The sequence below is a fragment of the Stigmatopora argus genome, chromosome 22 (assembly GCF_051989625.1).
Source record: "Stigmatopora argus isolate UIUO_Sarg chromosome 22, RoL_Sarg_1.0, whole genome shotgun sequence".
NCBI lineage: Eukaryota > Metazoa > Chordata > Actinopteri > Syngnathiformes > Syngnathidae > Stigmatopora > Stigmatopora argus.
Window position 1 is genome coordinate 3,367,077 of NC_135408.1, and position 18,568 is coordinate 3,385,644.

The window sequence follows — 18,568 nt, forward strand, 5'->3', positions numbered from 1 at the left end:
AGTAATGATTCAAAGTGGAAATGTACCAAGCAATCACAGAGAACAGTCATTAATAATTATTCTAACTAATTTCCCAAACATTATCTGCTGACATGCAGGAACCTATCCCCTATAAAGTAAGCCATTCAGTGCTTGCGGGTTGCCACCCAAAACAGTAATTTATTTCAAAAGTAAATGGAGCATGATAAATGATGTTTTCCTACTGTGCCAAAAAGAGGCTCACTTACCCCTTAGTCATCAATCATATTGCACACTGTTCTTGACTGTCTGTTGCTTTATCAAAAAAATAGCCCCTCCCTGTTTGCTTTTTAAGAAGCCTCAAAAACACCGAGCAAGCAAGCAAGCATCATTGACTCACTTAACACATTCTGGAACACAGAAATGTAAGTATTTCCCCCTGCAGATTTTCTTGCCTTATTTCCACTTGTAATCGTTGTATCTTTGATGTTTTTCCCAATCTAAAATAGTCCTGGTCTTTTATTTCATTCTGTTGCTATTGCATTTGTCCCTTTTTTGGTTTTTCAGTTTTTTAAAATGAAAACACTGATGGCAAATAAACTGGCTCATAGCACTTCTCTGATTGTGCTTTTGGTCATCTGTACAAAACAGTGGCATTGCAATGGGATTCAAGGTTGGTCAGGAAACTACTACTCTTTTCAAATGTAATTTGATGTCATGTTGTATGTCTGAAATCGTCCATTTTTTTTCTTTCGTTCCATCACACTTTATATTACACAATGTGATTTTCTTTGAAGTGGATCCTCCTACGGAGATTAAAATCAGAGATCATGGCCAACTTGGACATTTGGAGATTACATGGACTCCCCCTGGCAGATTAGATGGCATCCAAGAATGTCCTACACGATACCAATTGGAATACTTCAATGCATATGCACAGAGATGGGAAGTGAGTACCTCCTCCATGTAGGAATTTCTGTGATTACGCCAATACAACAATTCAATACAACAATCGTGACCGAGACCATTTTTTTCCAGGGTATTCAGACACCTCAGCAAACGTACAGCGCTCAGTTTGATCTGATGAGGGACATCCACGTAAAAGTGTACACCCTTCTTGGTGGACACTGCACTAACAATACGTGGGTCAAGAGTCTGAACTACACAGAACTGGTTCAGAAACCTACTTGCACAGGTAAATCAGACATAGAAAAGCAATGAAAAAAATTATGTTGATATGAATTAACAATTTATGGCTCTATTTCAACAGGTCATTTGGGTAATATAGTGGAAAATTTTACATGTGTGTTTGAGAACATGAAACACCTGATCTGCAAGTGGCATAAAAACCCTAAATCTCCAACTAACTTACCCCTACATATGTATTACTGGTGAGTCACATACTTTTATTTTTATAATGATGGTCACTCATTTTTTTCTTCAAATTAACTACACAAACTGGCATGCCAGATTGTTCATTCCATATATCCGCTATGAATTAAAAAAAAAGATACTGCCCAATTGCAATTAAGTTGGGATATGTATTTTCTAAATTGTGAATAAAATGACTATGCCTATACTTTAAAATGCATTTCAACCTACATTCAAATGAATGCATGCCAAATACCAAATATAATATCAATTGGAAACAAGAGACTCTTTGTAGGGTACGAAATGAGCATTTACAAGCAAGTATGGAGTACAATTTGCACCATTTTGAAGAGCTTTTTGAGAAATAAAAAGCCCAGGGGTTTAAAAATAACCACCCACTACTGAAAAAATGAAGACATTTGCTTCATCTAAGTTAAAACAAACAAAGCAAAACCGTACATCAACAAAACATTGCCATTAATTTATGTTTCAAATGTAAAGCACTGAAACAGCAAGATGGTAGATGAGATTACACGAAACAGTTTCTAACTTCATGCTGTTGGATATTTTGTCAGTAATATTTCGCAAACAGGAACGTCTTTTTATTGAGTTCCACAACGTCATGTATATGGGACAGAAAGTTTTGTTCTCCTTCACAGGCACAAAGAACTGGAGAACACAGAGGAGTGTCCTCAGTACCTTTTGATAAATGGCGTAAGGATTGGTTGCAGCTTCACAGGAAAACGTCTCCCAGAATTCACTGACGTCAACTTCTGTGTAAATGGCTCTTCTACAGAATGTTCCCTGGGACCAATGTACACCTCTCTTCAAATCCAAGACCGCGGTAAAGAAAGTCACATGGTTCTATCAGGAAAACATGTACTAACAAATTCCATTGCCACCATTTGATGCCTCTGTTAACCCGATCATGAAGCATTAACTCAAGTCAATTTAAAAGGACAGCAATCCAAAAAAATCAAAAAAATCAAATGCATTATGTCAGCAATAATAAAAATAAGAAAATAGGAATTCATTTAAAATACCAATTGAGAAATGCCAGAGAAAATAAGTCTGATATCAAAAAGGCTTTAAAGGCCTCCAGTGCATTGGTGTCAAAGTGGTGGCCCGTGGGGCAGATCCGGACCACGCAAATAAATCATATGTGTCGACTTCATGTTTCATGCTAAAATTCAAATGGAGCTTATACATGTATATATTTAGGTTTACATTTATGTGTACAGTTGTGGTCAAAAGTTTACATACACTTGTGAAGAACATAATTTTAATGGCTCTCTTGAGTTTCCAGTTATTTCTACAACTCTGATTTTTCTCTGATAGAGTGCTTGGAACAGATACTTCTTTGTCACAAAAAACATTCATGAAGTTTGGTTCTTTTATGACTTTATTATGGCTGAACAGAAAAAAATGATCAAATCTGCTGGGTCAAAAATATACATACAGCAGCGCTAATATTTGGTAACATGTCCCTTGGCCATTTTCACTTCAATTAGGCGCTTTTGGTAGCCATCCACAAGCTTCTAGTTGAATCTTTGACCACTTCTCTTGACAGAATTGGTGCAGTTCAGTTAAATTTGATGGCTTTCTGACATGGACTTTTCGGTTAACCCATAATAAAGTCATAAAAGAACCAAACTTCATGAATGTTTTTTGTGACAAAGAAGTATCTGTTCCAATCACTCTATCAGAGAAAAATCAGAGTTGTAGAATTAACTGGAAACTCAAGCAAGCCATGACATTATGTTCTTCACAAGTGTATGTAAACTTTTGACCACAACTGTATATATTTGCAGCCGGGTTGGCAGACATAATGGCGTTACAATGGAACGATTGCTACAGCCCTCCTAGTCAAAATGGATTGGACATCTATTTCCCTCATTGACTGTCAATGAGTTAATACTATCTTTTTTTACCCAATTCCAATCCTCTGTTTAACAAATAAAAGTGGAAGGATTTCACGTTGGCCCTTGCATCCTTTTATTTTTACGAAAGTGGCCCTCAGAGAACAAAGTTTGGACCCCCCCTGTTGTAGGAGAATTCAATGGTCAACAGGATCAAAGGTCAAAGGTCAGCACATCCGAAAGCATAAGGACAGCAGGACTACCTGAGTCAGCAGCTAAAAGCAGAGCAGTTTTTGTGTCCGCTCTAACACCAGACTGAAATTTCTCAATGTAATGCTGGGTTACAAATAAGTATAGGGAGGGTGTAGGCCTTGGATGAAAGAATATTTCTTTTTTTGATTGCAGTGAAGCCTGACCGTGCAAACAAACCCATTCTAAAGACAGGACCACAAGGCAGTGTCAAACTTACCTGGCAGAAACCTGATGGAAATGTTCCGGAGGATTGTCTCGAATGGGAGGTGCTACATGACAAAAAGAGACTTGATGGAAAGAAGGAATTGGTATTTCCCTCCAAACGTGTATTACTCATGACCTTAAATATAATGTTGTTTGCTTCATTGGAATGGAGTGGTTAGATTGAGTGGTGGGTGGTCTTTGGGCTTTTCCCGAAAAGCGCTTTGCAATATTTTCGTTTAACTAGTATTCTTTTTCACTTTATCTTCTTTGTTTTGCTAAATCTTTTCAGATTTCAATATTTTACGACTTTGCTCTTTTAGTTCGTCTCATTCGGTAAGGAGCAACTCCATTTGATTGCACAATTGTGCAATAACAATGAAGACACTTTGTGCAATATTTCCATATTTAAATGTTATTTAGTTAATATTTTCAGGTTGTTTTTTTTGTATTTCATTACTTTGCACTTTCAATTTTTGCATTGTGAATAGCACCTCCATTTCATTGTATAATTGTGCAATGACAATATATAGGCACTTTTTGCAATGTTTCTATATATTATAATTTTATCTTGTGTCTTTTGTAAATATTTCAAGATTTCGATATTTTATTACTTAGCACTTTTACTCTGTGCTGTAAAGAGCACATTCATTTCATTGGACAATTTGGCAATCACAATGACAGCATTCCTTAATCCATCATATAGCTGAGAGAATTGCAAATGCTTGGACAGTTTTTAATTTCTCACTGATTTTGAAGTTTACAATCCATCATATTTTCCACAGAAACTCATTCCCACGATGCAAACAAGCCTGATTTTTCCACCTATGAACATGCACGGGCAAAACTGCTTCAGAGTACGTTCAAAATTGCACAGGTACTGTGCCAGAAAAAGCTTTTGGAGCGAGTGGAGTCTCCGGAAATGTGACACAGGTATTTATCAGGACACAACGGCAAACTTCATATTCTTAAGAAATATGCCACATGCTAAAACATTGTTATTATTCCTTTTTATATTCTCTTTCCAGGTGGTTCCAACTTTTGATAATAACTGACAAAATCGACTTGATCTTCAATAATACAGTCACTTTTCAGAATTCTGTTAGTAATCAGGGATAAAGAGTATTTCTCATGAAACTCTATAATATTTGTGTTCACTTGGGTCTTCATTTCTCCTGATGTGTATGTTATACTCCCCCTGGTGGCTAGGAGCAACACACCAAAAGGAACTTCCTTCACATTCTATTCTATTTAACTATGTTATTCCAAAATTTATAAATTATGAAGTTCTATATGATAGAGGGTCATTTTTCTTATTCTACTTATTAGATTTCAAATATTTTATGTGTTTTTTAGATGTATTTAATTTAAAAATTCATGATTTTATTGTGCTAATTACAAATCAAGAAATCTGTATTTTTTTACTGACAGTGCTACTACCTACATATATAATACTGAAGTGCATTTTATATTAGTTTTTCTCTCTCTGACCACTGACAATGTTTTTTAGGCTATAATTCTCTGATAAACTTTCATTCTTTCACTCATTCATCTTCCATACCCCCCATACTCGAATGTGTTGCGGGGGGTTGCTGGAGCCCAACCCAGCTGTCGTCGGGCGAAAGGCAGACTACACCCTAGACTGGTCGCCAGTCAGCCATAGGGCACACAGAGAGACAAACGACCATCCGACCTCGCAATCATACCACCACCAACGGGAATCGAGCCCGTCCCTGCCCACACCGAAGTCAGTGGAGTGAACCTCCACACCTGTGGTCCCCAAACTATTCCAGAAAGGGCCGCAGTGGGTGCGGGTTTTCATTCCAACCTGTAAGAGGAAACCTTTCCACCAATCTGGTATTCTAGAAGTCAGTCAGGTGCTTCTTTTTTTCAGCAGAAACCTCAGTGGTTAAACTGTTTGTGTTGGATTAGTTGGAACAAAAACCTGCACCCACAGCGGCCCTCGAGGACCGGTTTGGAGACCTCTGCTCTACACCATGAGGCAGCTTCCTGATAAACTTTCTTCATTTAATTTTGGTTATTTTAACGTGTTTGTTCTTGGTTTCTGATCAAATAAAAAATTGGGCTCCCAAAAATGCAGTGTATTTTTTGGCTGGTGCGACTTATACTCAGATGTAACTTATAGTCCTGTTGGGTTTATTCTGGGATGTTACTATATGTTCATTAAGCATTTAATAGGTAATGAAGTTATAATTTAATTTGTGAGGACACTTTTTCCCCACAGCTGCTTTCGAGGCCAGTTAATTGTTTTCAGGACTATTGACTGAACAGGACACCATGTTCCAGGCCGAGACTGTTGATCTGAGTTGGCAATGAAGATCTACAAGGGACTCTTGAATTGCTTTGACTTGGATTCCGGCAGATGGCGATAATCGAATCAACTGCCGAAAATACTTGCATTATTGTTTAAAAATATGGTCGCTCTTTTTACCTTATAAGGAAATTATTATGCTTATTCGTGCAAATTCTTACGCAGTTGTTTTGGTTTTTCGACCCGCTCGGGTCACCTTGTATGCTTACTTGTGCAAATTCTTACGTTGGTGTTTTTGGTTCCGATCTAATATGAGCAGTTGTTTTTTGACCTTAATGGTGTTATTCGGTTAGCTTATAATACGATTGTTTTTTATGAAGAGGCAGGAAAAATATTTTGATTTATTATGAATTTTTCTTTCCAATTAAATTCTGTCCATAAATTTAACCTCGATAAAGAGTTTTTGCTTGCGTTTGGCCTGAATATTGTAAACATAATTTTGTCAAAGACTTTGGGTTTGTACCTCCACATGGGAACCAACACACCTGGGGCTAAAATGACCTCCACTTTTTGGTTGTATGATTCCTTGTACAAATATAATACTGACAAGGTCACCTTGGCAGCCATCTGTGGGCTTCCCACTATCAATGCATAATTATCCAGTGTCTGTGCAAATGCTAATTTACATTTTCATTATTAGATAATATCAAGCCTCTGCTTTAATTATAGACACCGTTGTTGCTTTTCACATTACCATCTTTTGTTAATTCATGTTCAGTACGTGGCATACGAGGGGCCCAAAGAGACGCGATAGCGAGGGAGAGGTGACAGGTTTCAAGTTAATGTGTAATTTTGCCGGGGTCACGCTTGATAGACGACTGGACCGGTGCTAATGTATAGCTCAGGTGTTGCCGTTCACTTCATTTTGCTGCCGAGGACTCCCACCGGCGAGGACCACCAGAACAGCTGCGGCATTTTTTTCTGGTTTGTGGGCAGCATTCTATATTGTCACTTTTCAACTTGCATCTTATATGTGATCAATTCTTTATGCATCATTTCCAACTAGGTTGGCTTTTTTAGGGGGAGTACAAGACCCTGGACTGGTCCGAGGTCAATCACATGGATATTTTTTAGCAGGGAAAATTGTTGGGATTGATTCCTCGTGGCTGTGAAGATCAGCTATGTGGGCTACTCGCATTAATCATCTTGTTTCCTCCTTAGCGTTGAAGATAGTCTGTCGCCGTCCCCCGGAGTCAGTAACTGGAATCTGTCCCTGCGGGGTGAAAGGTCGCAGGGTCCGTCTGGTTACTGTCCCCAGGGGTCGGCCTGCCCTTCAAAATCTTTATTGTGTTGGAGTGTCTCTGTTTGGAATCGGGAGCTTTGTAAATATTACTACGTCTCGATCAGAGTTACTTTATTCATAAAAATCTTGCTGAATTTTAAAACTCGGAGGTCTTATTGTTAGTCTAAAAATGTTTACACGAGTACTAGTGGATCGATGAGTTTGTTCTAATATGTTTCTTTCATTCCACAGCATTTTTTTCCCATTGGTTGTATGTGATTTTGTAATTTTTGTCTTTTTTTTATTGTGGAAAAGAATTCATTCTGAGCATGTATTTTCAATTTTTAGGAAATCCATGTTCCTGAAATTGTTGTCGACCCTGCCAATAAAAATTAATCCGTTTTAATTGATTATTTTTGGATGTTTTTGAGTAGAACACATTGTGATATTTGATATTATTGATATAATTCTCAATAAGTCTTTTTGAACAATATACAATCAGCTTGCTAACTGAAGCAAAACCTCTCACGAGCAGCTTGCAATTAAACTATTGTCCACTGGGTGGTAGAAAAGAGCCAAAAGTGGCAGAAAGGGAAATTTATATCGTACGTAGTATATATATGAAAAATATAAAAAAATATATGCAAAAATTACATTTTGGGCACTTTCAACCTAAATTATTATGCAAACCTGTTAACATGGCATCTGAGGTTTTGAAACAATAATGTAAAAGTACATCTAATTTTCTAATCATTCTCTAAGTCTAAATACTGATTAGCCTACTTACATGCAGCTTTTATTAGTCGTTTACACACAGTCAGTTGTTCCTCAACATTTTTTTTAAAATTTTGAATGAAATTCCTGCCAAAAACTATATGACAACCTCTTTCAGTTTGAAGTCCAAGATCACATTTCAGGATTCTATAATAAGAAAACCACTGAATTTGTCTCTCCCACATGAAGCATCAGAGGATGCATGCGGACATTTTGGGACTTTCCCCTTAGTTACACGGTTTATTCCCATTTGAACATAACATAATCCTCATATGGTCATATATCCAGATGCCACAGCTGCTAAATAGTTGACTAGCACTGCAGCTGTTTCTGTTTAAAATGCGCGGGGTGACAATTTCACAACAGTCTGCCAATGTTTGGATTTGCCTTCTGTTTCACACTAAACACGCAACTATCAACATAATTTGAGCAAATGGGGGACACACAAGCTGTCGTAAAATATCAACCACAACCTGTTGCCACCTCCACATGTGGAATGTGCTGGATAATGAACTAAAAAAGGAGGTCACCTACCCATGACGCTTTTAATTTAACATACAGGCGAAAGGTCGGCATATTTCCATCTCTGGTGACAAGTCAAAACATAAAATCATACTCACCACTCCTCAAAATTACTCTTTTATTCAGGAAAGTCCTTCATGTACAAATACTTTTTACACATTTACATTTTCAGTGGAAACAAAAAAAAAAGTTTGCAAACAAACTATAAATACAGTAGCTCCAGCATATATAAAAGCTGAGGACCGTATGTTTCGGACTATAAGTCGCACCTTTTTTTCTAGTTTGGCTGGCGCTGCGAGTAATTCTCAAGTACAACTTATATGTGTATTTTTTCTCTCTAACCACAGACAGCCTGCTGTGGTTTTGATTTTTACTCCACCATTTTTTTTAACAAAACGATGTTAACAGATGCCCTTTTAGCCTGTTTTTTTCCATTTTGCTATTATTACTTTAATGTGTGTTTGTTCTTGGTTTCTGATAAAATGATAAAATGAAAAATTGGCCTCCTAGAAATTCCACTTATACCCCAGTGTGACTTATATATATATATATATATATATATATATATATATATATATATATATATATATATATATATATATATATATATACATATATATAATCTTCATTGTGCATTGTTTGGCTGGTGCGAGTTACAATATACCGTATTAGACAGGGCGCCTTATAATCAAGTGCGCTTTATATATGGACCAATACTAAAATTGTTATCATGATAAAATAAAATGAATCAGTTGATAGGGTACACCGACTCTACTATTTTCCCATAGACAAAGTACTGCGCAGTGACTGCTGGGATATGTAGTAGTTCTTTTGTCAATACACTCAATGGATTGTGGCCTGTATACATTGACATCAATACAGCTTGACGAAGCATGGAAAGCACCGTTGGAAAAGTTACGCTAGCTACCAGCTAGCTACTATTTGCGAATGGATTGTGGCCGCCTGGACGAACGTATAAGACTTTGCGTTTTCGATGACTAATTTGGACAATTGTTCAATTCGGACACAGAAAATTAGGACTTTGATAGATTTATGGGTGATGATGACATGAGTAAGTTGTAAAATGGCTAAATAAAGTACAACCGAACTCAGTTTTGCTTCCGTTGCCTTTTTAAAAACGTGTTTTTAGCGTGTGGGTGTAGCGTGCAAGAACTATATATCCCAGCAGTCACTGCGCACCGGAAACCGGAAAAGGAGTCTGGGGCTGCTTCCGGTAGCCAGCGCTATTGCGGTTAGATATTCATATATAATATATAATATATTGCGTCTAAAAATACGGTGCGTCCTTTGTGTGTTTAAAATACAGAAATAGCACTCGTTACTGACACTGCGGCTAAAAATATGATGCGCCATATAGTCGTGAAAATACGGTAGTCCAAAAAATACAGTGGTTAAAATGAAAAGGAGGATTATGATATGTTTCAGGCAGGATGAAGAGAAAGTAATGCTGCGAATACATTGAAGACAAGCTCCAACTTGGTATACTCTAAAATAAAATGATTAAAAACAAAAAGGCCACAATAAAAATAAAACATGGAGATGCATTGGTGCTTAAAAATGTTTAGACTTGGCGGTCCAATTTATCTAAAAAAAGACATCTAGGTCCAGTGCAAATACCCAGCAACTAGTGGCACCCCGATACCATCCAAACTGGGGGGGGGGTTGTGAGTGAGCATGGTTGGGGGATGGTTAAATCTGTCCTACTTTAGTCCTTCACAACCTGACAAAAATAAACAAGTGGGCTATGTACTACTATAAACAAGGTGTGTGTGTGGAAGAGGGGGCATGCGGTGTCAATACATGGAATCCTCATATAGATCCGTTCGCAGGCAGAAGAGGATTCCGCCACCCAACATGAAGATGGTGGCCCCCCAGCCGAGGCCGTACCCCCAGTTGAATTCGTGATACGTCTGCAGAACCGTCCCGTCGATAAACTTGATGGGGTACAGGACCAACGCGCAGGCCTGCAGCACAACTGGTGGGAAAGACAAAATGAAACAAGAGTCACAAACTGATTTACAAAGGTTTTACTTTGTAATTCAATTCTGTTCGTATGGCAGTGATTATGTGGGCGAGTCAGAAGTAATAGGTCATAAAAAAAGCAGTCAAGTCGCAATTACAGTAAATATTTATAAGACACCACTTTCATGTCATAAAAAAGGATTCATTTTAGAGACAAAGCTGTTAACACTAAAATCTAGAACTGTATAAAAAGGTGTAGAAGTGAATATAAGGCTTTTGATAAAATAAACAATGGTGGTGAATTAATAAGCAAAAATGAAAGGAATGGGGAAAATGAATTTTTGTGACTTCAAGTCCAATTAAGAGTTTTTACATACTAATTAAATGATAGATTCTTGTTGAAGAGTATTTAAAAATCAATTTTTCATCTTGCGTCCTCCCCATTCAGTTCTGATTTTGAGAACTTTGTCCCGTTTTTTTGTATTGACCATTTTTGTATGAAAAGTCCTAAGTTGTGCACCAGCTTCGCCTTTCTTTGTTTCTTGCATCCTGGGTTCTGTCCTCGTTACGCACCCAAGGCAGATCATGAGAGTTTCATTATTAAAATGTTCCCTTTTTAGTCTTAACATACTCTGACTGACAAACAAACCAATCTGCTTGGTGGAGTTAAAAGAAAAACCACAAAAGTACATCACTCCTAGTTGAAAATAGACACCTTTGACCTTGAGATAAAAGGAACAAGACTTGGACGCCTTTGTCACTCTGATTCATTTTTGCTTGAGCAGAGGCCCTTTAAGAATTTTAGCGTGACTTCTCGTCTGCCTTTCCTTCCTCCCGGTAGGAGTGGCGGCCACCCAAAAGAATGTGGCCGTGTTGATGGAGCCCAGACTGAGCTGAGGTCATATTTCTGGACAGAAAATAAATACCGCAGCGCCGCCAAAGATTCCAAATGCTCCACCCCCTCGTCGTCAGTGCAACATGCGCAAATGTAAAGGTGGCCTTATTCTTTCTCTCAAAGCAATTACGCACACAGGAAAGGATAACACTGGCTTCCTATGCTTTTTAGTAAATGGCTAGCAGGCAGTCAGAGGGCCATTAAGTCGAAAGCAAACACTGGGCCTTTGTGCCTTTTTCATTCAAGGCAACCAAAACGTACACTAAACATGTAGAATTTTAAATATTCAACATAAAAAGCATTACGTAAGAGTAGTGGACAAACGTGGTACGACATTCCTTCAGCTTTGGGTTGCCAAATAAGTTCACACACACGACATTATCATACCAATGTTGCCAATATTTTAATCAGAAAAACATTGAGGCTGATCTACAACCTACCCATCTTTGTAACATCCCAAAAATTATATGAGTACATGACCCCACAAATCTAAAGAACTGATCTCGTAATTGGCTGATGTTAAAGGGCAGGGCATCCCTTGTAAACACAGAAACAAAACAATGACTTTACGTGGTCGCAAATCGTGTTTTAAAATAAAATTAAAAAAATTGGCCTTAACAATGAGAGCCATGTTAGAAATACTTCCAAAAAACATGTTTATTTAAAGTCTATTGAAATATTATTGCAACTGTTCTAACCAAATACATTTAAGAAAACAACAAACCACCAAGATTGTTTACAACAATTGTTTTAAATAGTCTCTAAAACATCCAACTATTCTGTAATTATATGGTTTAAAAATGGACCCAATCTCGCTGATGTCAACATTTTCCCTCTCTCAACTAGGCGAGAAGCTTTTTCCCCCTCTCCCACTATGTGACTCACTTTGTTGGTACTGCTGCAAATTCTGTGGCTGCTTTTACTTGGCCTGTGGGCCAGTCACCACAGAAGAAATGAGCTAAAGCAACGCACCACCTCCTCTCGACTTTCAGTGGCCTTTATTTCACAGAAATCCTGCAACAAATAAAACCTTGTCTGCCTGGAAACGCTTGTGGTCCGTCTGAGGGCGTACATACTTTATCCCTTCCTGCTTTTTAGTATTTTGACCGGTGGCGGGACGAGCATTTGGAATCCAGACCTTCAGTATCCACCATTGGGTGCGGCTTCAGAGCTTTAAGTCACCTCAGGGGGTACTTTAACCTAAATCCATAGATTGGACTTCACTGAGGCTAAACCCGAATAACTTTTCTTTGTAAAATAAATCAAAAAAGTACAAAACACTGTTTCTTGATGTGATACAAGGCAGGGTTTATCGCTAATCCGTTTTGTTTTATTGCTATGACGGGCAGTGGTTGAGTTGTATTTTCCCAAGATATTAAATCAGTTTCAACTGGAAAAATGGTTAGTAATGGTTTTGAAAGAAAAGGAACACTGCCATTCATTCATTTTCTGAACCACTTTATCCTCATTAGGGTCATCGGGGGTGCTGGAGCCCATCCCAGCTGACTCCGAGCCAGAGTCAGGGGACACAGTGAATCGGTGGCCTGAAAGACACGAGGAGGAAACCAACGCAAGCCCGGGGAGAACATGCAAACTCCACACAGGTGGACCAACCTGGATTTGAACCCAGGACCTCAGAGCTATGAGGCCGACACACTAACCACTCATCCTCCGGGCCTGCAGAACACTGACAATGTAATATATTTGAGTCATCACAGTAAACTAAATGAGTCTCAACTACTGTTTTTCAGTGAGTCATATGCCCTCTGCCTTCTTTGATAAGTCATTTGTTTCAACTATGCAGTGGCAAATAATTACAGTGGTACCTCTACATACGAGCTTAATTTGTTCCGGGACTGAGCTCGTATGTCGATCTTCTCGTAACTCGAACGAACGTTTCCCATTGAAATGAACTAAAACAAATTAATTTGTTCGAACCCTCTGAAAAAACACCAAAAAGAGGATATTGGATTGGAAAAAATGTTTTATTTCTTCTAATTCGCCATCTATTAACAAAGTAACACATAACTAGTGGTTTAATAGTAATAAAATGTGTTTAATAGAACTAAGGGAGGATGGGGAGGGGTTTCGGGGGGACTTTCCACGACAACGCACTCGTAAGCGAACAGACAAATTTAAATTAAATTGGATGAATATAAACAGACACACTCAAACATACGTTTAATGTAACTTTACACAAAACTGAATTCTAATTTTGTTTTACATTTTTATACCTTCTGGCCGGGTTAGCTGTTTGCCACGCCTCCACCCTCACGTTCGCTATCGATGGGCTGTTTGCTGTTGTATTCCCTTCAAAATATTCCGAAAATGATGCACACAAATGTCCTCACAATAGGATAACGCACGACCACTTGCCAACGAGAAGTAGTCTTGAATGAGCGATCGCTCCGCTAACGGGAGCTAACAGGCTAAGGAAGGAAAAACACTGAAAAAATGCAACAGCTCAGCCTACCCACGTATTGATTGTGGGTAATGAAGTTTTATTCTGAGAAAGGGTGCCATTGGCTATCGGTGTTGTGTGCACGAGGATACTTCATTACCCAGAAAGCCCTCTTTTTGCCCGTGCATGCGCGTTGTGCATTTTCTGGTCCATGTGTAGGAGAAACTCGTGTGAAGAAACCGTTAAGTGCTCGTAGATATCTGTTATACACGAAAGCGATGCGGCAAAAAAGACAGTGCGCTACAATGATAAACAGCCTCTCATGTCATGGCACCTGGCTTTCTCGCATCTCGAAATTTTTCTCGTATCTAGAGCTAATTATTTGCTCGAAATTTTCCCCGTATCTCGAGCATCTCGTAGAGGTACCACTGTACACGAATTATTTTTATTGCACAATTTTAATATTTATGGATCTGTGTGTCTTGATAATTTATTTTTGAATACTCTTTTAAAATATTCCATCATTTAATTAGTATGATAGTGGGATTTTAATAGATATCAAGAAAAAAGTAGAATGAGACCGACCTGCTGTGAAGAGGAACACGGCCACTGTTCGGTAGTGATTCCTCTGCGTGCCATGGCACAAGGAAATGAGTCCCGCCAAAAAAGCCGCCAGGGTCGCCACGGCGCCACCCATTAGCAGCACCAGGGTGGCAATCTGCCAGTCTGCGAGGGGGAACACGTGTTAAAATGTTAGAACGTCATCCAAGCAGAAATGGTGCACTGTCAGAGTCACAAGGCAGTCATTGTGAAAGAAAAGTAAAAAGGGGTCATCATGGCGATAACTTGACCTTGTGATTATTTTCTGGCTGTTTGAAATTGTAAAAAAAATATTGCTCTCCATGTGGTTTGTGGTTGCGGAAATCATGTTCCAAGAGCACTGACTTTTAATACACTTGAATACATTTGTAAAAGGACAAGTTGAACAAAATGACCGGAGCAGTTTGGCTGTATGCTTGACCTCATTTGAAATCTAGGGTTTAAAAAATATTCTACTTTTGTTCCTCAATGGGTTCAAATGAGGTGAGATGAATCTTATTTTCGCTGGCTTGGAAAGATAAAAAATGAAGGGAATACAAAGATTTGGATAACCTTTTTGCGTCTATGACGGTTTATAAAAGCTTTACAGTGTATAAAAGCAATGAATCAGTCACAGATGTAGTCCTCCAACCACATCCCCCACGGCACATGGGATGTAGACATTGCATCCCCCCACCCATTTTTTTTGACACCCACACTAGTCAACTCCACCCTTTTTACGTCAATTTTATAAGCCCCTTAAAAGATGAATGTCAGACAGCAATGGTCTACTGTTTTTTAGACAGGAACGTTACAAATGGACATTAATAACTGTATAATAACACTAAAACACTCAAATAAAGTAATGTTATGTTGTTTAGTGCTGGTTAGCCATTTTAGGGATTAATGCTACACTTCTGTGGTGTTCGGACAAAAAAAGAAAAAATAATAATAATCAAACTAAAATGAAAACTATGCTTCTTAAAGTTTAAGAGGCTCAGAAGATTTGCTGACATTTCAAATATTCCAAAGAAATGTGGTTTACCCGCAACAATTTCAGTGTTCTTCCATGTAAAATAAGTTTTACCACTGTAGTTTAGAAATATTTTTTGTTTTTTTAAGAGAAAGAGCGTCATTCTGACTGCTTTGTCATGTGTCCCAATCTTAAAATCCTGTGTGTGAGTGTCAGGAGAAAGAAGAGGCACTGGGTTCAAAAGAATAATTTGCATTGGCTGAGGTGAATAATCGGTGAGTAAGCATCATTTATCACCAGAAAAAGCAACCCGAATACCGCAAAAACAGCTCAATGGCATTTGAATATGAAGCAAACAAGGAGAAGGCTAATCCTTAAATAGGGATTTTTTTCTTCCAGCTTTACCACATCATGTGGTTAGAATTTTTGAACAGACGCCTCTAAGCAGCAACAAATATTTCTAAAGTCATAGCACTGCATTATTTCAATACCCTTCAATACCATCCAATCCCTCCACCCTTTAATGAGATCAGCAGACACTCAAAAGCGACAAAGCCACCACCCATTTGGCCCCACACATTCCACAACATGAGTATAGACCAAAGTCTAGTTTCCGCTACATTCCTTGTGGCATACGTGCACATGTGAGAGGACAATACTGAACCCAACAGCTTGCAGCATACACCCATGATATATATGCTATATACTCATTAGGGTCGCGGGGGGTGCTGGAGCCTATCCCAGCAGACTCCAGGCCAGAGGCGGGGGACAGCCTGAATCGGTGGCCAGCCGATCGCAGTCAGGTGGGATAGGCTCCAGGACCCTAGTGAGGATAAGGTTCAGGAAATGAATGAATATATATTGGGTTTATAATATGGTAAGTATGATGTGCTATTGGATTCAAATGAATTCACTTCCCAGTTCTTTTTAGATCAGCACATTTATATTTGTTGTATTTTTTGTTTCTTTTTTTTTCTTTCCACCTTGTACTGAACAGAAATATTTTGTCAATGAATTTTTTTAGGAATATTATTGGAATGTCTTCTAGCAGTTTTTCACATGAAGTAATTTTATAGAGTATGGAACTACGATGTCCATTTTTTCTACAAGGACGGCAGTAGATGTCAAAGCCATTTTGACTGAACTAGGGGTGAACATGGCACTGAAACTTAAGAATTTTTCACCAGTCTTTGAGGTTTAAATGAATTTGACGTCTATCGTCATCAACGGCATGAAAGGGGTTCATAAAATACACTTTAAAATGTCAATTGTGGCTGTAACCAGTGTGACTCATTTTGATTCAATTAGTAATTTAGTTTTTTTTATTACCATTGTGCTACTTCATAATAACAATAGTACAATAACAAATTCTGTTTTTGATGACTCAAAAAATAGTCACATTTCCAATAAAGGGCTAAAGATAAATAAATAAATGAATTTAACAAAATAGCCACTTGCTATATAGAGAGACTTGAAGTGTCAAAATATAGATTTTTTTTAAAGCAAAAATGGCAATCGTCTCAAAGGTCTTAAAGTGCCAACTTTTGAAGAGCTGCCTACTGTAGTGCCTTCTGTTACTAAAGCAGGGGCTGGGAACCTTTTTGACACGGAGAGCTATAAACAATTCCTATTTTCAAATTTTATTCCTTGAGAACCATACTCAGAATTTAAGAGTAAAAATGAGAAAATGAGTTGATTTTTGGGGTAATTTTACCACTTTTAAAGCACTAAAAGAATTATTTTGAAAACACTGTTACACAATTGCTAATAAATGAAAATATACATGCAGAAAAGTCTAATGAAAAAAGTTAGAGGTAGTGTCAGAGCTATAATGCCAACGTGATGCTCCTACTAATGCATATTAAATACATATTTTACCTCACAGGTCAGCGAAGCGCCCCATGCACCAATCAGAAGAGCCACATATGGCTCCTGAGCCATAGGTTCCCTACCCCTGTACTAAAGGGTTCTAATAAATAAACTTTGTCGATAATGATACTACACACTATTTCACAAGATAAAAACGTAAAATGGAATTTAAAAAAGTCAGCGACAAAGGTAATATCACTCAAAGTATATCAATATCTAACACTGACGCTTCTCCATCAGTGTAACATGAAGATGAGTTATTTCATGGATTGGTTGACGGATTGACTAAGGAATGTTGTTGACTTGATTTTACCACGCAAGCGATAAATGAAGACGAAACAGTGTGTGCCCCGAGACAAAGAGCAAAGAAGCATGATCGGTTGGTTTCTGACCAGAAGTGAGGGTGGAAAAGCAGCTCCACGAGACGTCGTCATCCGGCTGCCTCGCTCCGGATTGCGAGCACGACTCCCACAGGGAGAGCGAGAAATGATCGGCCGTGACCCAGGCCGGGCTGAGCAGAGCCACCAGGTCCAAGCAGAGCGCCAGAAAGACGCAAAGCAACGCGATCAGTTTAAAGGGCCGCAGCACGTAAACGTCGTTCACCGACATTGTGCTCTGGTCGCACGGCGTCGTTGAGGAAAGAACCCGAGGAGAAGGAGTGGAAGTGGTGCGCGCCGTCTACCAACGCGTAAACACTGACTAACGCGCAAAGGCAGTGGCTCACCGCATTCATGCGCTTCCCGCTCGGAAACCTCGCCCCAACATATCCGGGGCTGACCTTAACCCCCCTCCATTTCCCCCATTCAAAAACAATGAGATGCATAAAGATGTAATCATTGTAGCATCAATACAAATGTACAAACTAGGACATGTTGTATACCAAGGGTGTCAAACTCATTTTTTTTTTCGCGGGCCACGTGGTAGTTTCAATTACATCTGGAGGGCCGTTATGTCTTCCAACTAGGCTGCGGAAATTAATTGATTAATAAATTGACAGCTTTCCCAATCGTGCTAATCGATAGATCATTTTTGGAGATTCAAATTAGTATAAATTGTTTGTAATTATTGATTTAAAATGAGGAAACACAGGAAATAATCTACAATCTTCATTTGAATTTCATCATAAAAAGGAAAGTTGGCACTCATCATTTACTTTCTCGGGCCACACAAAATGATGCGGTGGGCCAAATTTGGCCCGCGGGCCGCCACTTTGACACCTGTGTTGTATACTATGGCTTTGGGGGAATATATGTTGCATTTTTTAAGTTTGGTAACTAGTTTCATTGATTTAAGGGTGGGTGGCCCGGTGGTGCGAGTGGTTAGCGTGTCGGCCTCACAGCTCTGGGGTCCTGGGTTGAAATCCAGGTCACGTCCACC

At 38.7% G+C, this 18,568-nt stretch overlaps 2 protein-coding genes across 3 annotated transcripts; one reads left to right on the plus strand and one right to left on the minus strand.

The window, feature by feature from the left end:
- Window positions 1-335: 335 nt before the first annotated feature.
- Window positions 336-5,629, plus strand: il13ra2 (interleukin 13 receptor, alpha 2). 2 transcript variants are annotated; one of them, XM_077592678.1, is made up of 9 exons: window positions 336-383; window positions 526-662; window positions 756-907; window positions 997-1,153; window positions 1,229-1,349; window positions 1,989-2,173; window positions 3,594-3,748; window positions 4,427-4,574; window positions 4,670-5,629. In XM_077592678.1, exons 2-9 carry the CDS (start codon window positions 620-622, stop codon window positions 4,684-4,686), a joined length of 978 nt encoding a protein of 325 aa, XP_077448804.1. In that variant the 5' UTR covers window positions 336-383; window positions 526-619; the 3' UTR covers window positions 4,687-5,629. The 2 variants fall into 2 exon arrangements, with proteins under 2 accessions (XP_077448804.1, XP_077448803.1); XM_077592677.1 differs by having other exon boundaries at window positions 339-383; window positions 526-631.
- A 2,963-nt stretch (window positions 5,630-8,592) lies between these two features.
- On the minus strand, window positions 8,593-17,930 carry LOC144068583 (transmembrane protein 47-like). The gene is made up of 3 exons (XM_077593197.1): window positions 17,584-17,930; window positions 14,356-14,496; window positions 8,593-10,487 (listed from the first exon to the last, which is right to left on the minus strand). The coding sequence occupies exons 1-3, from the start codon at window positions 17,798-17,800 to the stop codon at window positions 10,306-10,308; spliced, it is 540 nt and encodes a 179-aa protein (XP_077449323.1). The 5' UTR covers window positions 17,801-17,930; the 3' UTR covers window positions 8,593-10,305.
- Between the last annotated feature and the right edge of the window lie 638 nt (window positions 17,931-18,568).

What these genes read in the sequence shown, in the direction of transcription:
- il13ra2 (XM_077592677.1), top strand. Translation starts at nt 535, where the DNA reads ATGAAAACACTGATGGCAAATAAACTGGCTCATAGCACTTCTCTGATT. An exon ending in CATATGCACAGAGATGGGAA is followed by an intron (nt 908 to 996) that starts GTGAGTACCTCC and finishes ATTTTTTTCCAG; the next exon opens with GGTATTCAGACACCTCAGCA. An exon ending in TCAGAAACCTACTTGCACAG is followed by an intron (nt 1,154 to 1,228) that starts GTAAATCAGACA and finishes CTATTTCAACAG; the next exon opens with GTCATTTGGGTAATATAGTG.
- LOC144068583 (XM_077593197.1), bottom strand. Translation starts at nt 17,800, where the DNA reads ATGTCGGTGAACGACGTTTACGTGCTGCGGCCCTTTAAACTGATCGCG. An exon ending in CTTTTCCACCCTCACTTCTG is followed by an intron (nt 14,497 to 17,583) that starts GTCAGAAACCAA and finishes TCCCCCTCGCAG; the next exon opens with ACTGGCAGATTGCCACCCTG. An exon ending in CGTGTTCCTCTTCACAGCAG is followed by an intron (nt 10,488 to 14,355) that starts GTCGGTCTCATT and finishes CTTTCCCACCAG; the next exon opens with TTGTGCTGCAGGCCTGCGCG.